Here is a 27,623-nt window from a genome sequence, read left to right on the forward strand (position 1 = left end):
GCTTTCTTGAGCAGGGGGACCTTGCGGGCGCTGCAGGATTTCAGTCCTTCACGGCGTAGTGTGTTACCAATTGTTTTCTTGGTGACTATGGTCCCAGCTGCCTTGAGATCATTGACAAGATCCTCCCGTGTAGTTCTGGGCTGATTCCTCACCGTTCTCATGATCATTGCAACTCCACGAGGTGAGATCTTGCATGGAGCCCCAGGCCGAGGGAGATTGACAGTTCTTTTGTGTTTCTTCCATTTGCGAATAATCGCACCAACTGTTGTCACCTTCTCACCAACCTGCTTGGCGATGGTCTTGTAGCCCATTCCAGCCTTGTGTAGGTCTACAATCTTGTCCCTGACATCCTTGGAGAGCTCTTTGGTCTTGGCCATGGTGGAGAGTTTGGAATCTGATTGATTGATTGCTTCTGTGGACAGGTGTCTTTTATACAGGTAACAAACTGAGATCAGGAGCACTCCCTTTAAGAGTGTGCTCCTAATCTCAGCTCGTTACCTGTATAAAAGACACCTGGGAGCCAGAAATCTTTCTGATTGAGAGGGGGTCAAATATGTATTTCCCTCATTAAAATGCAAATCAATTTATAACATTTTTGAAATGCGTTTTTCTGGATTTTTTTGTTATTCTGTCTCTCACTGTTCAAATAAACCTACCATTAAAATTATAGACTGATCATTTCTTTGTCAGTGGGCAAACGTTCAAAATCAGCAGGGGATCAAGTACTTTTTTCCCTCACTGTAGATGTGTAAAAATAAAGAAGTAGACATTGAATATCCCTTTGAGCATGGTGAAGTTATTACTTTACACTTTGGATGGTGTATCAATACACCCAGTCACTACAAAGATACAGGCATCCTTCCTAACTCAGTTGCCGGAGAGGAAGGAAACCGCACAGGGAGGCCAATGGTGACTTTAAAACAGTTACAGTTTAATGGGTGTGATAGGAGAAAACTGAGGATGGATCAACAACATTGTAGATACTCCACAATACTAACCTAAATGACAGAGTAAAAAGAAGGAAGCATGTACAGAGTAAAAATATTCCAAAACATGCATCCTGCTTGCAATAAGGCAAGTAAAACTGCAAAAAATATGGCAAAGAAATTAACTTTATTTCCTGAATACAAAGTGTTATGTTTGTGGCAAATCCAACACAACACATCACTGAGTACCACTCTTCATATTTTCAAGCATGTTGGTGGCTGCATCATGTTATGGGTATGCTTGGTATCGGCAAGTACTAGGGAGTTTTTTTTTGTTGATAAAAAGAAACGGAAAGGCAAAGTCCTAGAGGACAACCTGGTTCATTCTGCTTTCCAATAGACACTGGGAGACACATTCACCTTTCAGCAGGACAATAACCTAAAACACATGGCCAAATATACATTGCAGTTGCTTACCAAGATTACATTGAATGTTCCTGAGTGGCCTAGTTACAATTTTAACTAAACAGCGTCTAAACAGCATTGTTGTCTGAAAAGCGTCTAAACAATGTTTTGTAATGATGGAAAATAAAGGTCTTCGAATTTCTTCCTCAATTTCACCTTTTATTGTAAAAGATAGATGCGAACTTCATCATCCAAGCATCACACGGAACACATCCAGAGCCAAACCCATTCCATAAACCAGTCTAAATAACAGGTTGTGCTGACAAAAAACAAAACATAAGTTAGCGACCTAACAGCTAGACTTGTTTACAATGTACCACATCTCTCGTGAGCACAAGGGAGAAATGTAATATTGTTTAGAAAATAGATAAGTGTCAGCTAAGCTAACAGCAGCCTAATTCTTTATGATGGCAGACATGTTTTTTTATGTTTGACAAGCAAAAACTCCCTAATGCCAGAATTACATTCACTATAACATGCAAATAAACAAAGTCAAAGTAGGCTGCGCCCATTGCCCAGAAAAATATCAACTTAGTTTGGCCACTTTTCAGCATATTACAAATCTTTGATGTGCTTGTTACAGTGTATACAAGAACCGGAGCACATGACTTTACAAGTCGTTTACAGTTTTTGACAAACACAAAGCAGATCACCTCACAGATCATCACCCCAAATACAAGCCTACTGCCTAGCCTAGCCGTAGCGCGAAAGCTAAACAGGGTTGCCAGATTTGGGTGAAACTATTTTACGGGGGTTTGTGTGAAGGTTCATTTAATCTGTGGGGGGGTTTCAAGTCCATGGGGGGTAGAAATGGGGGAAGGTATCGTGGGGGATATGATGGAGGAAATATTACTATGATGAGGGATTTATCAATAAATGGGGGGCAAACACAGGAGAAGTTTATAAACTGAATAAAAATAAAACCCCTGGAAAGGGGGGTCTGAGCTGGCAACCCTGAGTAACCATAGTTACAATCTAAGTCAGTCCTGACAGAAAAACGTAACTCTTGACAGACACTGATAGCCATTGTGTATAGATATAATGTCCAGTTTCAAAAGGAAATGCCTCACTGATGAGATACAATAAATATTTTGTAATTCTGATGAAGAATCTGTGTATGAGAGTGAATCGGATCAATCAAAAAGTGAAGAGGAATATCTGAGGACAATGTTGCCCACCCCAACCTTGCAGGCAATGAGCATCCCTTCACCTTCCCAAGATGCTGGTGCTGCTGCCAATCTTGTAGAATTTAAGGGAGAAGAGATTGAAGTTGAGGAGGATGGTCCCCGCTGCTGGAGATCCTGTCACTTCACACCATCAGAGATAGACTTCAATGACACCCTGTCTGCGTACAAAGCACCCTGCCACCCCCAGAGACAGAGTGTTTTAAACTCTTCCTTGATGAGGAATTGGTGGAGAGTGTGGTGCAGGAAACCAACAGGTATGCCCATTTCATATTACAGAAAAACCCAAGGTTCTTCAAATGTATCAAAATTCAGAATGCCTTTAGCCTACTAAATATGCATATTTGTTTGCAGGTATTCCCATTAACTGAAAGAGAAGACTGCCCCTGGTGTAAAAGGGAAGCTCTCAAAATGGGTGAACACTACCATCAGTGAAATGTATACAGTGGCTTGCGAAAGTATTCACCTCCTTGGCATTTTTCCTATTTTGTAGCCTTACAACCTTGAATTAAAATGGATTTTTGGGGGGTTTGTATCATTTGATTTACACAACATGCCTACCACTTTGAAGATGCAAAATACTTTTTTTTGTGAAACAAACAAGAAATAAGACAAAAAAGAAAGAAAGACTTGAGTGTGCATAACTATTCACCCCCCCCCAAAGTCAATACTTTGTAGAGCCACCTTTTGCAGAAATTACAGCTGTAAGTCTGTTGGGGTATGTCTCTATAAGCTTGGCACATCTAGCCACTGGGATTTTTGCCCATTCTTCAAGGAAAAACTGCTCCAGCTCCTTCAAGTTGGATGGGTTCCACTGGTGTACAGCAATCTTTAAGTCATACCACAGTTTTTCAATTGGATTGAGGTCTGGGCTTTGACTAGGCTATTCCAAGACTTTTAAATGTTTCCCCTTAAACCACTCGAGTGTTGCTTTAGCAGTATGCTTAGGGTCATTGTCCTGCTGGAAGGTGAACCTCCGTCCCAGTCTCAAATCTCTGGAATACTGAAACAGGTTTCCCTCAAGAATTTCCCTGTATTTAGCGCCATCCATCATTCCTTCATTTCTGACCAATTTCCCAGTCCCTGCCAATGAAAAACATCCCCACAGCATGATGCTGCCACCACCATGCTTCACTGTGGGGATGGTGTTCTCAGGGTGATGAGAGGTGTTGGGTTTGCGCCAGACATAGCGTTTTCCTTGATAGCCAAAAAGCTCAATTTTAGTCTCATCTGACCAGAGTACCTTCTTCCATATGTTTGGGGAGTCTCCCACATGCCTTTTGGCGAACACCAAACGTGTTTGCTTATTTTTTTCTTTAAGCAATGGCTTTTTTCTGGCCACTCTTCTGTAAAGCCCAGCTCGGTGGAGTGTATGGCTTAAAGTGGTCCTATGGACAGATACTCCAATCTCCGCTGTGGAGCTTTGCAGCTCCTTCAGGGTTATCTTTGGTGTCTTGGTTGCCTCTCTGATTAATGCCCTCCTTGCCTGGTCTGTGAGTTTTGGTGGGCAGCCCTCTCTTGGTAGGTTTGATGTGGTGCCATATTCTGGTGCTCCGTGGGATGTTCAAAGTTTCTGATATTTTTTTATAACCCAACCCTGATCTGTACTTCTCCACAACTTTGTCCCTGACCTGTTTGGAGAGCTTGCTTAGCGGTGTTGCAGACTCTGGGGCCTTTCAGAACAGGTGTATATATACTGAGATCATGTGACAGATCATGTGACACTTAGATTGCACACAGGTGGACTTTATTTAACTAATTATGTGACTTCTAAAGGTAGTTGGTTGCACCAGATCTTATTTAGGGGCTTCATAGCAAAGGGGGTGAATACATATGCACGCACCACTTTTCCGTCATTACTTTTTTAGAATGTTTTGAAACAAGTTATTTTTTTCATTCCACATCACCAATTTGGACTATTTTGTGTATGTCCATTACATGAAATCAGAATAATAATCCATTTAAATTACAGGTTGTAATGCAACAAAATAGGAAAAACGCCAAGGGGGATGAATACCTTTGCAAGGCACTGTCCTTCCTGGTCACGGTGCTGCTGATGGGGCTAGTGAAGAAGGACTCCATGAGGGACTACTGGACCACTGACCCCATGATGCAGACCCCTTTTTTCCCAACCCTTTTCTCCCAGAACCGCTTCATTGTCTTGCTGAGAGCACTCCACTTTGTGAACAACGCCACTGCCAACGTCGCCGAGCCCGTTCACAGAATTAGGAATGTCCTGGGCAGCTTGACCAGGGCATTTGGAAGATAATTTTTGCCTCACAAGGACATGTGCATTGATGAGTTTCTCATGGCTTGGAAAGGGAAGCTTGCATCCTATCAAAGCATCACAGATTTGGAGTCAAGTTCTTTGTTTTATGTGACTGTCTGACATGTACAGGACCTGATTATCTACACCGGCGTCACCACAGATATAACGCATGTTGATGGTCTTGGCATATCTGGATCAGTGGTGATCACCATGCTGCAGCCTCTAGTGGAGTATAATGGCTGGAATGGAATAAATGGAACAGTATCAAACATATGGAAACCACGTTTGACTCCGTTCCATGTATTCCATTCCAGCCATTACACAGAGCCTGTCCTCCTATAGCTCCTCCCACCAGCCTCCACTGGCAGGCTTACCTCAGAAAGGGGCGCAATGTATTTGTGGACAACTGGTACATTATCTCTACTCTTTTCCAGTATCTTTTTGAGGGAGAACACAGGGGCCTTTGGCACAGTCAATATTCAAAAAGAAAATGAGCAAGGGGGAGGTGAAGTTCCAAACGAACGGGGAGATAATGACAGTGAAATGGCACGACAAACGCAATGTCCATGTTCTGTCCACTGTGCACACCTCCAAAATGTCGGACATAGGAAAACTGGACTATGTCACCATAGAGAGGAAAATGAAGCCAGACTGTGTCTTGGAGTACAACAAGAAGATGGGAGCAGTTGACAAAGTGGACATGCAGAACAATTTTGTTGAGTGTGCCAGAAAGTGTGTTCAGGAGGGTTTAGCCCCCTAATAGGTTAGACTAGAGCACTGCGGGCACAGCGTGTTCTGGAGGGTTTAGCCCCCTAATAGGTTAGACTGGAGATATGCGGGCACTATGTGCTTAGGAGGAATTAACCCCCCCTAATAGGTTAGATAAGTGTCTGTAGTCTATATGGTATTTGGAGAAATTGGCACATCCATATACTAGTATGTTTGGTTGTAGAAAAGTAGTCAATGCCGAAAGTCTCTGTCGTTTGGTAATACCTGATATATTAATACCCGGAGTGGGGTATAGGCGATTTCTGGCAGTAGTGTCTGTCAAGGATGAGACTGTCAGTAGGTGGAAATGTATACGGTAACTGTAGAAGAACCGTGGCATTAAGAAGTTATTAGAAACCGATTGTGTCGATTGTGTATTAGAGCCATGAGTGAGGAAATCTAAAACACCCTAGACACCGTCGAGAGAGGTGCAGAAATAACCACCATTGAAATGGCATCCATGGTGTCTGACACTCCCGTAAAAGGGGGAATAGAAGAGGAAAACTATAGCAAAGCCATGGATGCGCTAAAAGAAGCGCACAAACACTGGCTCGAGTATGGGGAAAATTTAGCAAATTTGATCAAATTGGTCAGCATTTCCCTGCTGACGGAAAATTCCAATCAGATAAAGAACTCAGAGATGCTGTTGTGGCATGGCACAATTACCTCAATGAGAAATCGCAAGCTCAATATACAAGCGTTTTGATGTCGGCGTTTTATTAACAGAAAAGTAGAACCGATAAAGCTCAAATTAAAGATATGCAGGGTCATCTTGTCCAGGCGACTGGCAAGTATGGGGCAACTAGTAAAAAATTAGCAATAGCAAAAGGGCGGGCTCATAAATTGGATGAACAGAACCAGGACCTCGTGAGGGCTCTGGAAAATAATCAAAATCAAGTCCAACAACTTATGGCTACCCTCCAGCAGTATCAGAACACCTGTGGGGGGTATATAGTCTCGCCACCTCCCCACCGTTCGCCCCAGGATATCATGTATACCAGGCTAAACAGGTCATGTCTCCGCTATATCCCTTTCTCATAGACGAAAAAGAGCGTTACGGGTTGAGAGGCAGAAGAGGGACGTATCACCAGTCCAGACATAGTAGTCCTGGAAACCATAGAGAGGTGTGCCCGGTTTGTACTCATGCAGTTGCGATGACTTAATACCCCGGGCAGATACTCCCAGAGGGAGGGAACCCCATTCTGCCAGATGGCCAACCTATAACGACTCCAAATTCAACACCAACACCAGCCGCTGAGTATTGGTGAAATGCTTAGCATAATGAAAGAAGCGCCTGACCCGGTTAAAGAGGGTCAGGAATGTATTATGATTTATTATGATCATGTTGTCCGTTCCCTATTGCCAAGAGCAATGCTGGCACAATTAGTCGGAAACTACCATACTCCCGCCTGGTCGTCTGCTCGTCTGGCATGTGACCAAGCAACCTCGCAGGAACAAATTTAACTATTTGTGACAGCTACTGGAAATCTTTTGTTCCGCCCTCAGAGTCAAAATGAGGAGGTACGTGAGTATGTTGATAGGATGGAAGATGCGTTGCGCACTAATCTGGCACTAGCAGATCATTTTAATGAAGATGCGGTAATTTGTACCTCCGCTTTGATGGCAGGGTTGAAACCCACAGTCAAAACTGCTATTGCAAGGGTGGCCGCATTGAGAGCGGAATCTAATTCTGCTCACTTAGCAGTGTGTGTAGTCGCTGCTAAACATACCCCAGGCACCAGTAATGAGTTCAAGAGTAAGAAAAATAAAATCAAGCGGAGAGGTAAATCTGACAACAAATACATTCGGCAGCGAAAAGCCACCGAACCTTGTCACCAATGCGGCGCATTTGGCCATTGGGTGAAAGACTGTACAGTGGTGCCTGAGCCCTTTGCGCCGGCTCATTCCGGGTTAAGTGCGGCTGTGCAGACATTTTCTTCACTGACTAGTGAGCAACAGCAAGCACTCCTGAAAGCGGCCACAGTTGGGAGTAACACATAGGGGAATGTGGCCTCTGAGCGGTCGTCAAATTGGCTAAATTTACGATAAAAAAGTATTACATTTAGCGGGGTAACAGGGACAGAATCTAAAGCTATGCAATTACTACCCATGCTGTTTACAATAGGTCCAGTAATAATACCGGGCTCATTCGTTATCGTAGCGGGGGTAGAACCAACTTTGCGAAATTCCAGGCCAATGGATTCTAAAAGGTAACAAATTACAATTGGCACGACCAAACACTCCTCGCAAGCTCAGAAAACCGTGGGGGGATTTTAATTTCGTGAGACATTTTATTCCGTCTTATTCTGAAATAGATTTACAGAATTGACAAAAGGGAGGAGGGGTCCTCATGAGAAATTAGAGTGTAATTAATATTGTGAAAATTAGTTTGTAGAGATAAAGAAACAATTGTTATTAGAGTGGAGTAATATTGTGAGTAATTGTTTGGAGAGTTAAAGAAACAATTGTAATTGTAGAGTTTAACAAAGAAATTGTGTCATTGGGGTTACCAAACCTAAAATTACCTTTTAAAATTTTGTTAAAGAGTAGATCTGTCTCGGTTTAGTGCATATTAATCTTTAAATAGTAGACATTAATGAGTGTGAAGCAAATAGTGAATATCCAACAGAGATTGATAGTATATACAGTAAACGTTGGGATGGATTAAAACACATTACATGTTACATTTTAGTCATTTAGCAGACGCTCTTATCCAGAGCGACTTACAGTTAGTACACAAATGATTAAAGAGTGGAGTGAGGACAGTGGCCTCCCTGTGAACAGAAGTCATCATGTTTTGTTTTGTCTGTAACTAAAACATTTTGTTACTGATTAAGATTTGGCAAAGTGAAAACTAACTCAATGTTTATTTTCTCTTCTAGGAGAGGATGGGGTGTCCCTATCTCTCCCTTTGAAATGTTTCCCGAGGCTGTTGCCTTGGGAGAGCAAATAGTGAAATTCTGCAGCTCTATTAAGTATAAAGGTACCCAGATCCGGCCGTAAAGAGAGCTCCCAATTAAGTAAGGCCTGTACATTTGTTTGTTTATGCCCTACACACATCAGCACACGTACACACAATCCACCTGTTATTAATATTTGTTTATGATGTTAATACAGTGTCTGATTTATTGTGTGGGGTCTTTTTATTAGTTTTAGTGGGTTCTTCACGGGTGAGAAAGGATGCACCGTAAAGGGCACATAAATGACATTTTTTGAAGTTTATTTTGTCAGAGTTTTGGTTGCACACATGTACAGTGGGGAAAAAAAGTATTTAGTCAGCCACCAATTGTGCAAGTTATCCCACTTAAAAAGATGAGAGAGGCCTGTAATTTTCATCATAGGTACACGTCAACTATGACAGACAAATTGAGAAATTTTTTCTCCAGAAAATCACATTGTAGGATTTTTTTATGCATTTATTTGCAAATTATGGTGGAAAATAAGTATTTGGTCACCTACAAACAAGCAAGATTTCTGGCTCTCACAGACCTGTAACTTCTTCTTTAAGAGGCTCCACTGTCCTCCGCTCGTTACCTGTATTAATGGCACCTGTTTGAACTTGTTATCAGTATAAAAGACACCTGTCCACAACCTCAAACAGTCACACTCCAAACTCCACTATGGCCAAGACCAAAGAGCTGTCAAAGGACACCAGAAACAAAATTGTAGACCTGCACCAGGCTGGGAAGACTGAATCTGCAATAGGTAAGCAGCTTGGTTTGAAGAAATCAACTGTGGGAGCAATTATTAGGAAATGGAAGACATACAAGACCACTGATAATCTCCCTCGATCTGGGGCTCCACGCAAGATCTCACCCCGTGGGGTCAAAATAATCACAAGAACGGTGAGCAAAAATCCCAGAACCACACGGGGGGACCTAGTGAATGACCTGCAGAGAGCTGGGACCAAAGTAACAAAGCCTACCATCAGTAACACACTACGCCGCCAGGGACTCAAATCCTGCAGTGCGAGACGTGTCCCCCTGCTTAAGCCAGTACATGTCCAGGCCCGTCTGAAGTTTGCTAGAGTGCATTTGGATGATCCAGAAGAGGATTGGGAGAATGTCATATGGTCAGATGAAACCAAAATAGAACTTGTTGGTAAAAACTCAACTCGTCGTGTTTGGAGGACAAAGAATGCTGAGTTGCATCCAAAGAACACCATACCTACTGTGAAGCATGGGGGTGGAAACATCATGCTTTGGGGCTGTTTTTCTGCAAAGGGACCAGGACGACTGATCCGTGTAAAGGAAAGAATGAATGGGGCCATGTATCGTGAGATTTTGAGTGAAAACCTCCTTCCATCAGCAAGGGCATTGAAGATGAAACGTGGCTGGGTGTTTCAGCATGACAATGATCCCAAACACACCGCCCGGGCAACGAAGGAGTGGCTTCGTAAGAAGCATTTCAAGGTCCTGGAGTGGCCTAGCCAGTCTCCAGATCTCAACCCCATAGACAATCTTTGGAGGGAGTTGAAAGTCTGTGTTGCCCAGCGACAGCCCCAAAACATCACTGCTCTAGAGGAGATCTGCATGGAGGAATGGGCCAAAATACCAGCAACAGTGTGTGAAAACCTTGAAGACTTACAGAAAACGTTTGAACTGTGTCATTGCCAACAAAGGGTATATAACAAAGTATTGAGAAACTTTTGTTATTGACCAAATACTTATTTTCCACCATAATTTGCAAATAAATTCATTAAAAATCCTAAAATGTGATTTTCTGGATTTTCTTTTCTCATTTTGTCTGTCATAGTTGACGTGTACCTATGATGAAAATTACAGGCCTCTCTCATCTTTTTAAGTGGGAGAACTTGCACAATTGGTGGCTGACTAAATACTTTTTTTCCCCACTGTAAATTCCCCTGATAAGAAATGTACTGAAAAACCCAATATAAATCTGGTACACTAAATGTTTGAAATTTCTTTAAATAATGTCTGAGGTACAGGGGAAGAAAAGGGAAAGACACACTCACTTAATGGGGTTGAATGAACTCTGACCTCTTCTGACTTTCTGGTGAGACCTGATCACCCACACTAGAAAGACTAGAGAGAGACATTGGGTGAGATTTAAATGGGCTATGTAAATACTAATGATTAGGAAGAAGATTATAATTTAACAATAGTCCTATGTGTGATTCGGAACCACGAGAAGGACAGAGAGAGAGTGCTGCCCCTGAATGAGGGACACCTGTCTCTAGTCTATTTTACTATTCCTTGAATTACGTTATGGGATACAATTAAGTTGAGATTGGGTTATCAAGGGTTGTAATTTTAATTTTATCTGTTATTTTGATTTAACAGGCAATGTTGTTGATGTTTTTTGGACGCATGAATCACGATGTGAGTCATGTGTCCAAAGGGGGAATTACCAGTCCCCTTGGGCCCTTTGGTAAATATGCAAATTGATTTTCTTCAAGCCTGCCTGTAAAAGGAACAAATATATGTTGGTAATGGTTGACAGTTACTCCAAATGGATTGAGGTTTTCCACACCTCGAGTGATATGTGTATTGCTGTTGTTTTGTTTTGTTTGTTTTTGTCTTGCTTCAATAACAAATCTCATCAGATTGGGTCTGCTGTATGGTCGGGATGTCTCCCTAAGGGTTAGCTCTCTATCTCCCTGACCATGTAACTCTGCAGTGAGGTCGCCAATATGATAGGGGAGTATAAGCCAATTTGCTAAATGGTTTCAATAGTGTGTTGTTATTCTCTTTGAGATTTGTCTTAGAAATTTGTATTAAGAATATTGGGAATGTAATCATTTGTCATACAGTGAATAGTTTGTCTAGATTTCCTGAATCAGAAATGCCCTAAACTGTTGTTCTGGTCTGTCCCCTCTTGAGGTTATGGCGAAGGTGACCACAGATGGTATCTAGATGCATGAAAGGGATAATTCATTTACATTTTTACATTTTAGTCATTTAGCAGACGCTCTTATCCAGAGCGACTTACAGTTAGTGAATACATATTTTTTTATATCGACCGAGAACAGTGTGAGCCTCACCCCCCTCGGCTGAAGTTATGGCGTTCACTATGGCCCTGTCCTTCACCACTTCTACCTGAGACCTGAGTCTGAGTCAGCAACCGGTGTACAGCATCCAGTTGAAGCTATCAACTGCCTTGTTTCTCAGGAGTGCGTCATGAGTCCCGAGACCGTCCAAGTGGAGTGAGCATGGAGAGAGACCACATCTAAACTTCTCTCATGCTGCTGGTGTACTGGTTAGAAAATGGACAAGACAGAATGGACCATAAAGGATGGTGGTGGTGGCTTAGGTGAGAGATTCGTTCGCTAGGGAAAATCAGATTATTCTCCAGATATTGAAATCGGGACATTATCAAGGGCCATCCACTTTGACATGCATGAGTTATATGTGTTCCATTGGGAGGATGAACTGTAAAGTTATCTGAAGAAGAAAATGAAGAAAAGCCAGAAGAATGAGTGCCGGGAGGGAGGGGAGTGGTCAACCGTGCCTGTAATTGATTTAGGCTTGTCCAAAATTGTTCATGTGGGGTATCAGGTTGATTGTGGGGGTCTGCACACTGCGAAATGTATAGTATTTTAGACCAAAAATGCATTGAGATACCGATCTGTCATTATGGGGGCCGTGATGAGAAAGGTTAATGCTAGAAATATAAAGATAAATATACTGTATGTCAATGTACATTCTGCCATTGTTGGTGTGTGCTAAGTTGAGGACCTTAAATTTGTGTGATAGACTCAACGTGAAGCACTAGGGACGGTCATACCAAATTTGGGTTGGATAATTTATCAATAGTTCTAATTATGATTCGGAAAGGTGAGAAGGAGAGACAGAGCTGCCCGTAAACTGTGAGGAGAGCACAAAGTGAGGGGCGGGTACACTGCTCATCCTGCAGGTGTTTTTTGGAAACTAATTAAGTATTTGTGGGAATCCAGTATTTGTGGGAATCTAGGGAGGTTATTATTAGCTTGGGCTAACCACAATTGGGACATTGACAGTAGGGGCTTGGTGGTCCTTGCCCCAATCTCATTTTCATCAAGGGTGGTGTGAAAGTATTAAACGTATTTTCTCTCTTCCTTGTTCAAGTCAATATGTTGTCTAGGTGGTTAATGTGTTATGGGTTAGATTGAATGATTTATGTGCAAATGTTGCACCTCAGGTTTCCCACCCTATCTCACACACGCAGTCCCTCAGACAGGCTAATACCAAAGCCTCTTTCAGATAATAATACATCTAATATAGATGATAATAATAATTATACAATTATTAATAATACTATAGATATTCGCTGCTACTACTATAAGAAGAAAGGATTTGTTTTATAAAGCCTCATATGAAGCAGATATTGCAGTCTTGATGGAGTGAGGGGTGCAGAGAATAGTGGCAAAATGCAACAATCAAATTCTAAAACAGCAGCATAGAATTCTGGTACTGCGTGCAAAAATAACTCACGCTGTAAGGGCTGTTATTAATATTTAGAACTTACGCGTCAAAAGGTTAATCCATTTTGAATTCAGGCTGTAACACAACAAAATGTGAAATAAGTCAAGAGATATGAATACTTTCTGAAGGCACTGTAGTTAAATCCTTTCTTCTCCCTCTCCCTCTCCCAAGCCAAACCCATCCCTCTCCGCCTCTCCACCTCCCCTTCCCTGTTTTATCCCACCTTTACCCCACCCAAGCCAAGATTGTCCCAATCTCCCATCCTTACCCACCCTTGCCAAGCTTGTCCCAACCTCCCATCCTTGCCCACCCAAGCTAAGCTTGTCCCAACCTCCCATCTTTTCCCACCCTCCCTACCTCTGACACACTTACACCCATACATCGACTTACTCATCAATTCTCATTCATTTCCCCCCAACATATACCCTATGCATCCATACACCAATTCTCTCCCACCATTCTACACATATTCATATTCACCATCCCTCACACTCCCATTCATATACACAATCACATACACATCTACACACACATCCATAGAACAGTTATTGACATACATTCTACATTTCCACCTTTGAATTGTATTTTCAGTGTCCATGTAGCCCATTGGCATCGGCTACTTCTATTGTTACTTTGGGGAATGTAGAGTATAGATTGTATTGGGGGAAGGAGGAAAGGATATGGTCTCAACTTACGATAAGCTGGTCTTAGTAATCACTGTATGTAGCCTAGTGTGCTCATCGTTTTTTCCTATTTCGTCCTCTTCTCAGAGCAGGGGGCTCTCCTACTTCAACTGGGAAGGTTTCTAGGAACATTTCGTGTAGCTTGATTAGGGCTTCATTGGGGCTTGTGAATTCCATCCTTTGCGTTCCCTTCCCACAGCACTGCCGGGAAGCAGAGTTGAGACTTTTCCTCAAGTGACTATCTTATTGGAATGTATTCCTTGCGTCTCTCTCTCAGCTTAGCAGACAGGTGCTGGACGAATCGAATGGACTGACTGTGGATTTTGATCTCCTTTCCCCACTGTGCCCTCAGAATGTTTATTTTGGTCTGATAGTTCCACAGTTTGAAGGTTACCATGCGTGGGTATTTAACATTCTTCTGTTTCACGCCGATCCTATGGCATCCTTCAAGATCTTCTGGTGATATATCCACGTCAAGTTCCTCTGATATCAGTTTGACCACGTAGCTGGAAAGGTCTCCTTTTGCCTCGTCCTCTAGTAAGGACAATATTCTCATGTTGTTTTGTCTTATTCTGTTTTCTTAATGGTCCAATTCATCTTCTAAAGTTTGCAACTTTGTTTCCAAAAGGCATATTTTGTTATCTTGTTCGTTCATGCACACACCGTGTTTGTGCGTGTCTGACACGATAACCTCTTTATTTTCGAGCTAATCTACTTTTTAATAACATATTGTTGCAGTTTGTTTGTTTTGGTGTGCATTGAGAGCATTTTAGCTAAGTTTTCCTGGATCGCCTTTAACTGTTCATAACTCTCGTTTGTGCCTCCAAGTTGATCGTCTTTTCCTCTGAGGGAAGCCATGGCTTATTGGATTTGTGTCGTTGCGTCGCTTTACCAACTGATTGGTTCGCTATTGTACATTACTGATCACTCACACCCTCCCAGTTGCTTGTGGATATGTTGATTTATCAATTTTAGAGGCTTAATTTAAACGTTGTTGTCTGGTATCTACATACATTACATTCGGAAAGTATTCAGACTCCTTGACTTTTACATTACAGCCTTATTCTGAAATGGATTCAATAGTTTTTTCCCTCAGCAATCTGCACACAATACCCCATAATGACAAAGCAAAAACAGGTTTGTATACATTTTGAAAATGTTTTAAAACAAAAAAACTGAAATATTACATTTACATAAGTATTCAGACCCTTTACTCAGTACTTTGTTAAAGCACCATTGGCAGCGATTACAGCCTTGAGTCTTCTTGAGTATGACCCTACAAGGTTGGCACACCTATATTTGGGGAGTTTCTCCCATTATTCTCTGCAGATCCTCTCAAGCTCTGTCAGGTTAGATGGGAAGCGCCAACGCACAGCTATTTTCAGGTCTCTCCAGAGATGTTTGATCGGGTTAAAGTCCGGGCTCTGGCTGGACCACTCAAGGACATTCAGAGACTTGTCCTGAAGCCATACCTGCATTGTCTTGGCTGTTAGCTTGGGGTCATTGTAGTGTTGGAAGGTGAACCTTCGCCCCAGCCTGAGGTCCTGAGCGCACTGGAGCAGGTTTTCATTTCTGTACTTTGCTTCGTTCATCTTTCCCCTCGATCCTGACTCGTCTCCCAGTCCCTGCCGCTGAAAAATATCCCAACAGCATGATGCTCCCACCACCATGCTTCACCATAGGGATGGTGCCAGGTTTCCTCCAGACGTGACGCTTGGCATTCAGGCCAAATAGTTAAATCTTGGTTTCATCAGACCAGAGAATCTTGTTTCTCATGGTCTGAGAGTCCTTTAGGTGCCTTTTGGCAAACTACAAGCGGGCTGTCATGTGCCTTTTTACTGAGGACTGGCTTCCGTCTGGTCACTCTACCATAAAGGCCTGATTGGTGGAGTGCTGCAGAGATGGTTGTCCTTCTGAAAGTCTTGGTGGTTCCAAACTTCTTCCATTTAAGAATGATTGAGGACACTGTGTTCTTGGGGACTTTCAATGCTGCAGAAATGTTTTGGTACCCTTCCCCAGATCTGTGCCTCGACACAATCCTGTCTCGGAGCTCTACGGACAATTCCTTTGACCTCATGGCTTGGTTTTTGCTCTGACATGCACTGTCAACTGTGGGACCTTATATAGACAGGTGTGTGCCTTTCCAAATCATGTCCAATCAATTGAATTTACCACAGGTGGACTCCAATCAAGTTGTAGAAACATCTCAAGGATGATCAATGGAAACAGGATGCACCTGAGCTCAATTTCGAGTCTCATAGCAAAGGGTCTGAATACTTATGTAAATAAGGTATTTCTGTTTTTTGCAAACATTTCTAAAAACCTGTTTTCGCTTTGTGATTATGGGGTATTGTGCGTAGATTGACGAGGAATATGTGTTATTTAATCCATTTTAGAATAAGGCTGTAACATAAAAAATTTGGAAAAAGTCAAGGGGTCTGAATATTTTTATTTATTTATTTTTTGTCATTTATCAGACGCTCTTATCCAGAGCGACTTACATGAGCAATTAGGGTTAAGTGCCTTGCTCAAGGGCACATCGACAGATTTTTCACCTAGTTGGCTCTGGGATTAGAACCAGCGACCTTTCGGTTACTGGCACAACACTCTTAACCACTAAGCTACCTGCACTGTATAACTTTCCGAATGCATCTAACTTTCTCACTCATCATTATTAACGATTCATTCATGATTATCCGTAATCATGGTAGTATCCACATTAATGTAGAAGTGTTCAACAACATATTCTTATTTATAATAAAAGTGACTCCAAAATGACACAATACATTATTTCCCATTCATTTCTATTGGGCACAACATAATTCCGAAACACAACCGAAAAACAACCAAAACAGACTGCAAATGCATCCAACAAGTTTGTAGAGTCACAAGTTTGATGTAGTCATTGCATGCTAGGAATATGGGACCAAAAACTAAACTTTTATACACTATAAATGAATTTGTCCAAATACTCACAACACCTTCAAATGGGGGTACTAGATACATAAAGTGCTGTCACACCCTGATCTTTTTCACTTGCCTTCGTGATTGTCTCCACCCTCCTCCAGGTGGCGCCCATCTTCCCCATTATCACCAGCGTATTTATACCTGGGTTCTCTGTTTGTCTGTTGCCAGTTCGTTTTGTTTCGTCAAGCCTACCAGTGTTTTTCCCCTTGCTCCTGTCTTTCTCAAGTTCCTGTTTTCTAGTTTTCCCGGTTTTGACCATTCTGCCTGCCCTGACCCTGAGCCTACCTGCCGTTCTGTACCTTGTCACACCACCATGGATTATTGACCTCTGCCTGCCCTGACCATGAGACTGCCTGCCGTTCTGTACCTTCTGGACTCTGATCTTGATTACTGACCTCTGCCTGCCCTTGACCTGTCGTTTGCCTGCCCCTTGTTTTTGTAATAAACTTTTGTTACTTCGACACTGTCTGCATCTGGTTCTTCTCCTGAAACGTGATAGTACGAACTGGCCATGACTGACCCAGCAGACTCGGACCAGCTCCGCAACGCCATCTCCTCCCAAGGAGCCACCATTGGTAGGCACAAGGAGTTGCTGCGTGGTCTCATGGAAGGGTTCCAGACCTTGGCCGAACGCCATGACCGAGTGTTTAACACATTGCTGGAGGAATTCCGCGGGTTGTCTGTTAGGCAGCCTACAACCCCGCTTACCTCCCCCGGAACGCTTCGCTGGAGAGTCGGGAACCTGTCGGGCTTTTCTCGCTCAGTGTTCGCTCATCATCGAGCTGCAGCCCTCCTCCTTCCGACGGACTGCTCTAAGATAGCGTACCTCATCACACTGATGTCCGGGAGGGCTCTCGCCTGGGCTACGGCGGTGTGGGAACAACAGTCGGCCGTATGCTTCAGTCTGGAAGAGTTCATACAGGAGGTGAAGAAGGTTTTCGATGTTCCATTGTTCGGGAGAGAGGCTGCCCGGAAGTTACTCCAACTTCGGCAAGAATCCCGCAGTGTGGCAGACCATGCAGTGGATTTCTGCACGTTGGCAGGTGAGTGTGCCTAGAACCCGGAAGCGCTGTTCGACACGTTCCTGCACAGAGTATCAGAGGAAGTAAAGGACGAGCTTGCATTCCGGGAACTAACGACGGATAGACTCGCTCATCACCTTGACCATTCGGATCGATTGGCGACTACGGGAACAAAGGAAGGAGAGGAAGTCCGATTCCACTCGCCCGCCCAAGGATTCCACCTCGCCTCCGAGGCATCCCGGAAGTCCCAGACGGCTCTGTTGCCGAGAGAACCAGAGGCTACCCGAGTTCCCCAGAGAGTCTCCGAAGTCTGCCGATTCACCTCTTCCCGAGCCGTTGCAACTGGGCAGAGCTAGGCTGTCTCCAGCTGAACGGCAATACAGGCTTCACATGAAGAGTTGCCTGTATTGAGGGACTACTGGTCAGTTTGTGTCCACCTGTCCACTAAAATACCAGGAGCACCGGAAGGAGCGAGTACTCTGGTGGGCCAAACGGATAACTTTTCCTCTCCCCTTAATCACACCCCCTTTCATGACATCTTGCTGTGGGGGAACCAGTCAAAATCTCTCTGTGTACTCATCGACTCTGGGGCCGATGAGAGCTTTATGGACGCTACCCTTTAATGGGCATCCCCACTCAGCCCCTCTCCATTCCCATGGACGTTAGAGCGCTGGGCGGGCGGGCGTTCTATAGGCCAGGTCACCCACAATACCACCCCATCAACCTACGAGTATCAGGGAACCACAGCGAGATTATCCAATTCCTGCTAATTAAGTCTCCTCAGGTATCCGTGGTATTGGGTTTCTCTTGGCTCCAGCGACACAACCCCTTTATTGACTGGTCTACTGGTGCCATCATGGGCTGGAGCCCGTTCTGTCATGCTCAATAACCTGAAGTCAGCGCAACCTGCCCCGGGACATCTTCCTGGGGGCTCGGAAGTTGCCTCGGACCTCTGCGCCATTCCCGCAGAGTACCAGGACCTCCGGGAGGTGTTCAGTAAGGCCTGGGCCACTTCACTTCCACTCACCGACCCTACGACTGCGGAGTCAACCTTCTTCCAGGCACCACTCCACCCCGGGGATGACTGTACTCGCTGTCGGGTCCGGAGACCAAAGCTATGGAGACCTACATTGAGGACTCCCTAGCTGCCGGGTTCATCCGTCCTTCTGCCTCCTACGCCTGGCGCAGGGTTTTGTCCTTCTTCTCCACAAAGAAGAACCCTGCGCCAGGCGGGGGAGGCAGAAGGACGGATAACCCGGCATCGACTACCGGAGCCTCAACGACATCACGGTGAAGAAACGCTACCCGCTACCACTCATCTCCTCAAACTTCGAGCCGCTCCAGTGGGCCAACGTATTCTCCAAGCTGGACCTACGGAACACCTACCACCTGGTGCGGATACGGGAGGGGGACGAGTGGAAGACTGCCTTCAACACGGCCAGCGGTCACTACGAGTATCGTCTCGGGCAGAAGGTATGGCTGTCCACCCGAGATCTGCCCCTCCGGGTGGAGTCCCGCAAACTTTCCCCCCGGTTTATCGGCCCTTTCCCCATCTCCAAGATAATTAGCCCCTCTGCTGTTCGTCTTCTGTTGCCCCGTACCCTCTGTATACATCCCACTTTTCATGTGTCTAGGATCAAACCCATGTCTCACAGCCCTTTGTCTCCTGTTTCGTCAAGCCTACCAGCGTTTTTTCCCCTTGCTCAAGTTCCTGTTTTTTAGTTTTCCTGGTTTTGACCATTCTGCCTGCCCTGACCCTGCCTGACATTCTGTACCTTGTCACATCACCCTGGATTATTGACCTCTGCCTGCCCTGACCCTGAGACTGCCTGCCGTTCTGTACCTTTTGGACTCTGATCTGGATTACTGACTTCTGCCTGTCCTTGACCTGTCGTTTACCCGCCCCCTGTTTTTGTAATAAACTTTTGTTACTTCGACACTGTCTGCATCTGGGTCTTCTCCTGAAACGTGATTTGTGCATTCACTTCTAAACGGTAAAACAGGTGTATGAACATACCCTCAAATAAAAGGTGACATTCTGTACTGTCGCCTCATACAGTATACAACATTTGATCTCAAATCCAAAATGCTAGAGTATAGAGCCAAATTAACAGTTTTAGCAAAAATGTCCAAATAAATACGTAGTGGAGTGTACATAGAGGAGTATGGCTCTGGGCTAGCCCATAGTGAGACTGAGACCTACTTAAAGAACTGCTGGCTGGCGGTGGAGGAGTGTGAGCTGGTGTTCGGGGTTACGTGATCGGTGCAGTTGGGGGTGTTCCATGTGTTGTTGCAGCTCTGCCAGGGCAGCGGGCTCTGGAAGGAGCTGAACAGGTAGTACAGACCCCATGTGATGATGATGTTGTAGTAAGTAGACATGATGAAGGAGATGGCCACGGTCGCAAGGCCCACTCCTTAGGGACGGGCAAATAACATTGTCACTTTTGTCATTTACAACTTACCTGAATCTTAAAATACTTAGTTAGTTACAACCTTATGCATAGACTAGAGTTATAACTGAACTGCAGGGAAGAGGAAAGCCTGATTTATGGTCATCCTTTCCTCCACTAGTGAGTCAGCAAAATGTTTATGACCCTGTTGGACACCAGCACCATTTCATAGGTTTAAATTTGACTGACGGTTTTAGTTTGACTATGCTATTTTTAGTTTGACTATGTAAAAACTCTACACTAAAATGATGCTCCAGTAGTGGGGGGGGAACAGATACTGCACGCTTCAGTACCTTTGAGCAGCGGGCAGGCTTTAGCCAGGGCATGAACAGGCCCTCTCCTCATGTACTGTCCCAGAATCAGCTCCATGTAGAGCAGAGGAATCCCCATCACCAGCAGCATCAGCAGGTAGGGAATCAGGAATGCACCTGAACAGGACATAAAGCAGCAATATATCAACAACACAGTGACTCAAGTGGGACTGAAGTGTGTTGTAATTGCCTAGAGGGAGAGGATAGAGGGTGCATGTTTGAGTATGATTGGTTTGTTTTACAACTACTGATCTCTACCTCAGAACTCTTCAGATAAAATAAAAAAAAAGTACATATTTTATTTTACCCCCTTTTTCTCCCCAATTTTATGATTTCCAATTGCGATCCAATTACGATCTTGTCTCATCGCTGCAACTCCCCAACGGGCTCGGGAGAGGCGAAGATCGAGTCATACGTCCTCCAAAACATGACCCGCCAAGCCACGCTTCTTAACACTCGCTCGTTTAACCTGGAAGCCAGCTGCACCAATGTGTCGGAGGAAATTACATTAAACTGACGACCGAAATCAGCTTGCAGGCGCCCGGCAGGCCACAAGGAGTCGCTAGAGCGCGATGAGCCAAGTAAAGCCCCCTCGGCCAAACCCTCCCCTAACCCGGACGACGCTGGGCTAATTGTACGCAGCCCTATGGGACTCCCAGTCACGGCCGGTTGCGACACAGCCTGGGATCGAACCCCAGGCTGTAGTCATGCCGCAACACTGCGATGCAGTGCTTTAGACTGCTGCGCCACCCGGGAAGCCACATTATTTTATTTTAAACAAACATTTTAACATATATTGTGGGGAGAACAAGTATTTGATTCACTGCTGATTTTGCAGGTTTTCCTACTTACAAAGCATGTAGAGGTCTGTAATTTTAATGGTAGGTTTATTTGAACAGTGAGAGACAGAATAACAACAACAAAAATCCAGAAAAACGCATGTCAAAAATCCAGAAAATCACATTGTATGATTTTTAAGTAATTAATTTGCATTTTATTGCATGACATAAGTACAGTGAGGGAAAAAGTATTTGATCCCCTGCTGATTTTGTACGTTTGCCCACTGACAAAGACATGATCAGTCTATAATTTTAATGGTAGGTTTATTTGAACAGTGAGAGACAGAATAACAACAAAAAAATCCAGAAAAACGCATGTCAAAAATGTTATATATTGATTTGCATTTTAATGAGGGAAATAAGTATTTGACACCCTCCCAATCAGAAAGATTTCTGGCTCCCAGGTGTCTTTTATACAGGTAATGATCTCAGATTAGGAGCACACTCTTAAAGGGAGTGCTCCTAATCTCAGTTTGTTACCTGTATAAAAAGACACCTGTCCACAGAAGCAATCAATCAATCAGATTCCAAACTCTCCATCATGGCCAAGACCAAAGAGCTCTCCAGGGATGTCAGGGACAAGATTGTAGACCTACACAAGGCTGGAATGGGCTACAAGACCATCGCCAAGCAGCTTGGTGAGAAGGTGACAACAGTTGGTGCGATTATTCGCAAATGGAAGAAACACAAAAGAACTGTCAATCTCCCTCGGCCTGGGGCTCCATGCAAGATCTCACCTCGTGGAGTTGCAATGATCATGAGAACGGTGAGGAATCAGCCCAGAACTACACGGGAGGATCTTGTCAATGATCTCAAGGCAGCTGGGACCATAGTCACAAAGAAAACAATTGGTAACACACTACGCCGTGAAGGACTGAAATCCTGCAGCGCCCGCAAGGTCCCCCTGCTCAAGAAAGCACATATACAGGCCCGTCTGAAGTTTGCCAATGAACATCTGAATGATTCAGAGGAGAACTGGCTCTGTCGTTCAGGATTATCCAGGCTCTGTCGTAGCCGGCCGCGACTGGGAGACCCATGGGGCGGCGCACAATTGGCCCAGCATTGTCCAGGGTAGGGGAAGGAATGGCCGGCAGGGATGTAGCTCAGTTGGTAGAGCATGGCGTTTGCAACGCCAGGGTTGTGGGTTTGATTCCCACGGGGGGCCAGTATGAAAAGAAAATACAAAAAATAATGTATGCACTCACTAACTGTAAGTCGCTCTGGATAAGAGTGTCTGCTAAATGACTAAAATGTAAATGTAAATGTAACTGGGTGAAAGTGTTGTGGTCAGATGAGACCAAAATCGAGCTCTTTGCCATCAACTCAACTCGCCGTGTTTGGAGGAGGTGTTTTTCTGCTAAGGGGACAGGACAACTTCACCGCATCAAAGGGACGATGGACGGGCCATGTACCGTCAAATCTTGGGTGAGAACCTCCTTCCCTCAGCCAGGGCATTGAAAATGGGTCGTGGATGGGTATTCCAGCATGACAATGACCCAAAACACACGGCCAAGGCAACAAAGGAGTGGCTCAAGAAGAAGCACATTAAGGTCCTGGAGTGGCCTAGCCAGTCTCCAGACCTTAATCCCATAGAAAATCTGTGGAGGGAGCTGAAGGTTCGAGTTGCCAAACGTCAGCCTCGAAACCTTAATGACTTGGAGAAGATCTGCAAAGAGGAGTGGAACAAAATCCCTCCTGAGATGTGTGCAAACCTGGTGGCCAACTACAAGAAACGTCTGACCTCTGTGATTGCCAACAAGGGTTTTGCCACCAAGTACTAAGTCATGTTTTGCAGAGGGGTCAAATACTTATTTCCCTCATTAAAATGCAAATCAATTTATAACATTTTTGACATGCATTTTTCTGGATTTTTTTGTTGTTATTCTGTCTCTCACTGTTCAAATAAACCTACCATTAAAATTATAGACTGATCATGTCTTTGTCAGTGAGCAAACGTACAAAATCAGCAGGGGATCAAATACTTTTTTCCCCTCACTTTATTTGATCACCTACCAACCAGTAAGAATTCCGTCTCTCACAGACCTGTTAGTTTTTCTTTAAGAAGCCCTCCTGTTCTCCACTTATTACCTGTATTAACTGCACCTGTTTGAACTCGTTACCTGTATAAAAGACACCTGTCCACACACTCAATCAAACAGACCCCAACCTCTCCACAATGGCCAAGACCAGAGAGCTGTGTAAGGACATCAGGGATAAAATTGTAGACCTGCACAAGGCTGGGATGGGCTACAGGACAATAGGCAAGCAGCTTGGTGAGAAGGCAACAACTGTTGGCGCAATTATTAGAAAATGGAAGAAGTTCAAGATGACGGTCAATCACCTTCAGTCTGGGGCTCCATGCAAGATCTCACCTCGTAGGGCATCAATGATCATGAGGAAGGTGAGGGATCAGCCCAGAACTACACGGCAGGACCTGTTCAATGACCTAAAGAGAGCTGGGACCACAGTCTTAAAGAAAACCATTAGAAACACTACGCCATCATGGATTAAAATCCTGCAGCGTACGCAAGGTCCCCCTGCTCAAGCCAGCGCATGTCCAGGCACGTCTGAAGTTTGCCAATGACCATCTGGATGATCCAGAGGAGGAATGGGAGAAGGTCATGTGGTCTGATGAGAAAAAAATAGAGCCTTTTGGTCTAAACTCCACTCGCCTTGTTTGGAGGAAGAAGAAGGATGAGTACAACCCCAAGAACACCATCCCAACCGTGAAGCATGGAGGTGGAAACATCATTCTTTGGGGATTCTTTTCTGCAAAGGGGACAGGACGACTGCACCGTATTGAGGGGAGGATGGATGGGGCCATGTATCGGGAGATCTTGGCCAACAACCTCCTTCTCTCAGTAAGAGCATTGAAGATGGGTCGTGGCTGGGTCTTCCAACATGACAACGACCCGAAACACACAGCCAGGGCAACTAAGGAGTGGCTCCGTAAGAAGCATCTCAAGGTCCTTGAGTGGCCTAGCCAGTCTCCAAACCTGAACCCAATAGAACATCTTTGGAGGGAGCTGAAAGTCCGTATTGCCCAGCGACATCCCCGAAACCTGAAGGATCTGGAGAAGGTCTGTATGGAGGAGTGGGCCAAAATCCCTGCTGCAGTGTGCAAACCTGGTCAAGACCTACAGGAAACATATGATCTCTGTAATTGCAAACAAAGGTTTCTGTACCAAATATTAAGTTCTGCTTTTCTGATGTATCAAATAATTATGTCATGCAATAAAATGCTAATTAATTACTTAAAAAATCATACAATGTGATTTTCTGGATTTTTGTTTTAGATTCCGTCTCTCACAGTTGAAGTGTACCTATGATAAAAATGACAGACCTCTACATGCTTTGTAAGTAGGAAAACCTGCAAAATCGGCAGTGTATCAAATACTTGTTCTCCCCACTGTACCCTTCTCATCATTGAAAACAGGGAGACATGGAAATGTTTTGACTAGCGTGTCAATGTGCCACCAAGTTATATTTTCACAGCAAGTTTAACAATGCCATGTGTTGTTGAGTCAGTGGTGCATATCTGACCAGGTCTAATCTTTAATAAAGTCATTCACCCCCTCATCCAAACTCATTGCCTCTCACGTGCCGGAATTAACTGGGCTTTTTAACCTCCAGACGAGGAGTTAGGTTGTGTTTTTGCAGCTTTATAAAGAAATAATTGCTTGTTAGGTTCTCAGGGTTTAAGGTCATTTTAATTTAAACATTACATGTTGTTGTTATGCCATTCTGAATTAATTCTGATCATTGGACAAAATGTAATACCTGGTAAAATTCTTAATTCTCTCTCTATAATAACAAAAATTCTATAAAATCGTATTCATAACCAATGACAGTGACAAGTGGCATGTCATTATGGCATTATTCAAGTATCTCAGTATAAAATGTGGTGCATCATCATCATCATATGCCATAGTACAAAACTCTACTCTAAGATTATGCTTTCCTCACGGTACTAACCATTAATATCACCCTGACATTTTCTATCAACATGACAAGAGAAAACATGCTATCATATACCCAGACAAATGTAAAACTTTCATTCACAACCATATGTATTCTCAACAATATAAATGAATAAGGTGTAAGTCTGGTTATGCTATATAGTCATTGGGTTTTAGTCTTTTATCAGGGCTGACTTATCGGAAATGTCCTCTCACCTCCTCCACTCCTGTAACACAGATAAGGGAACCGCCATACGTTCCCCAGCCCCACAGCACAGCCGATCCCAGCCAGGGTGAACTCTATCTGCCTACTCCATGTGGGCCTGCCTGGCTCCTGATCCATCTTGCCTTGGTCCAGCTCCATCTCCAAGGTTGGGTCTTTCTGTCTGTGTCTTCTCTGTGACTTGACCCAAACGTCATGGGAGACTTGGTTTGAATATAAATGAAAGACAGTCACATAATCATCTTTTATTACGCATTAATGATTAGCTGAGTGCAAAGGAACTACTGTAAGATAAAACACATATTACACAATGTTTCCCTGCAGTGCCATTCAAATAGTTCAACATGCCAAGTGAATTTCCACTGAGAACATTGTGAGTGTACATATTGTATAAAGAAACGCCCCTCTTAGGAAGCTCATTTTAATCATTGTGGGTCAGTATGTACTTGTGTTTTAGAAGGTTCCATGGAATGCAGTCCAAACATGTAGTGACCTTCTACTGAACATTGTAGTATACATGGAACCAACAGGCTTTGTCATTTTATATTTATAGTACAGATATAACTCTACTAGAGTGGTAATAGTAAGCCTATGATATTTATCTCTACAAGAATGCAAGCTTGTCCTTCAAAAGGTCCATTACTGGGGTCGTTGCTGGGGTCGTTGGTAGGCAATTTGTTTCTGATAACTGCAGTAAACAATATGGTTCTCTGATAACAAATGTCAACCATGACTCTGCGTTTCCTGTGTCATTATTATGCGAGAGGGGGAGAGCATGTCATTGTGGAAGACATGAGAGGTGTGGGATAGTTTGAGGATACATTGCATAATGCTAGAAGACAAGCTGTCAACATCTCTATAGCCTACATATAACAGCCTACAGTGCATTCAGAGAGTATTAAGACCCCTTGACTTTTTCCAAATGTTGTTACGTTACAGCCTTATTCTAAAATTGATTAAATTATATATTTTCTCTCATCAATCTACACAATACCCCATAATGACAAAGCAAAAACAGGTTTAGACATTTTTGCAAATGTATTATAAATAAAAAACTGAAATACCTTATTTACATAAGTATTCAGACCCTTTGCTATGAGTCTCGAAATTGAGCTCAGTTGCATCCTGTTTCCATTGATCATCCTTGAGATGTTTCTACAACTTGATTGGAGTCCACCTGTGCTAAATTCAACTGATTGGACATGATTTGGAAAGGCACACACCTGTCTATATAAGGTCCCACAGTTGACAGTGCATGTCAGAGCAAAAACCAAGCCATGAGGTCAAAGGAATTGTCCGTAGAGCGCCGAGACAGGATTGTGTCGAGGCTCAGATCTGGGGAAGGGTACCAAAACATTTCTGCAGCATTGGCGGTCCCCAAGAACACTGAGCAATCGGGGGAGAAGGGCCTTGGTCAGGGAGGTGACCAAGAACCCGATGGTCACTCTGACAGAGCTCCAGAGCTCCTCTGTGGAGATGGGAGAACCTTCCAGAAGGACAACCATCTCTGTAGCACTCCACCAATTAGGCCTTTATGGTAGAGTGGCCAGACGGAAGCCACTCCTCAGTAAAAGGCACATGACAGCCCGTTAAGAATTTGAATGCCAAGCGTCACGTCTGGAGGAAACCTGGCACCGTCCTTACGGTGAAGCATGGTGGTGGCAGCATCATGCTGTGGGAATGTTTTTCAGTGGCAGGGACTGGGAGACTAGTCTGGATCGAGAGAAAGATGAACGGAGCAAAGTACAGAGAGATCCTTGATGAAAACCTGCTCCAGAGTGCTCAGGAGCTCAGACTGGGGCGAAGGTTCACCTTCCAACAGGACAACGACCCTAAGCACACAGCCAAGACAACGCAGGAGTGGCTTCGGGACAAGTCTCTGAATGTCCTTGAGTGGCCCAGCCAGAGCCCTGACTTGAACCCAATCGAACATGTCTGGAGAGACCTGAAAATAGCTGTGCAGCTACGCTCCCCATCCAACCTGACAGAGCTTGAGAGGATCTGCAGAGAAGAATGGGAGAAACTCCCCAAATACAGGTGTGCCAAGCTTGTAGCGTCATATCCAAGAAGTATCAAGGCTGTAATCGCTGCCAAAGGTGCTTCAACAAAGTACTGAGTAAAGAGTAAATACTT

The 27,623-nt window shown here is 44.0% G+C and overlaps 1 protein-coding gene across 1 annotated transcript in view; it reads right to left on the reverse strand.

The window, feature by feature from the left end:
• Positions 1 to 27,623, reverse strand: part of LOC311136675 (sodium- and chloride-dependent GABA transporter ine) — a 69,344-nt gene that overhangs the window by 16,861 nt on the left and 24,860 nt on the right. Inside the window, exons 5-7 of the mRNA XM_084170891.1 lie at positions 25,484 to 25,693; positions 20,452 to 20,586; positions 19,912 to 20,122 (exon numbers count right to left, since the gene is read on the reverse strand). Coding sequence (XP_084027017.1) covers positions 19,912 to 20,122; positions 20,452 to 20,586; positions 25,484 to 25,631 — 494 coding nt within the window. The 5' untranslated portion in view covers positions 25,632 to 25,693. The remainder of the gene's footprint in view (positions 1 to 19,911; positions 20,123 to 20,451; positions 20,587 to 25,483; positions 25,694 to 27,623) is intronic.

The sequence above is a fragment of the Coregonus lavaretus genome (genome assembly GCF_964263955.1).
Source record: "Coregonus lavaretus genome assembly, chromosome: 10".
NCBI classification, from domain to species: Eukaryota; Metazoa; Chordata; class Actinopteri; order Salmoniformes; family Salmonidae; genus Coregonus; species Coregonus lavaretus.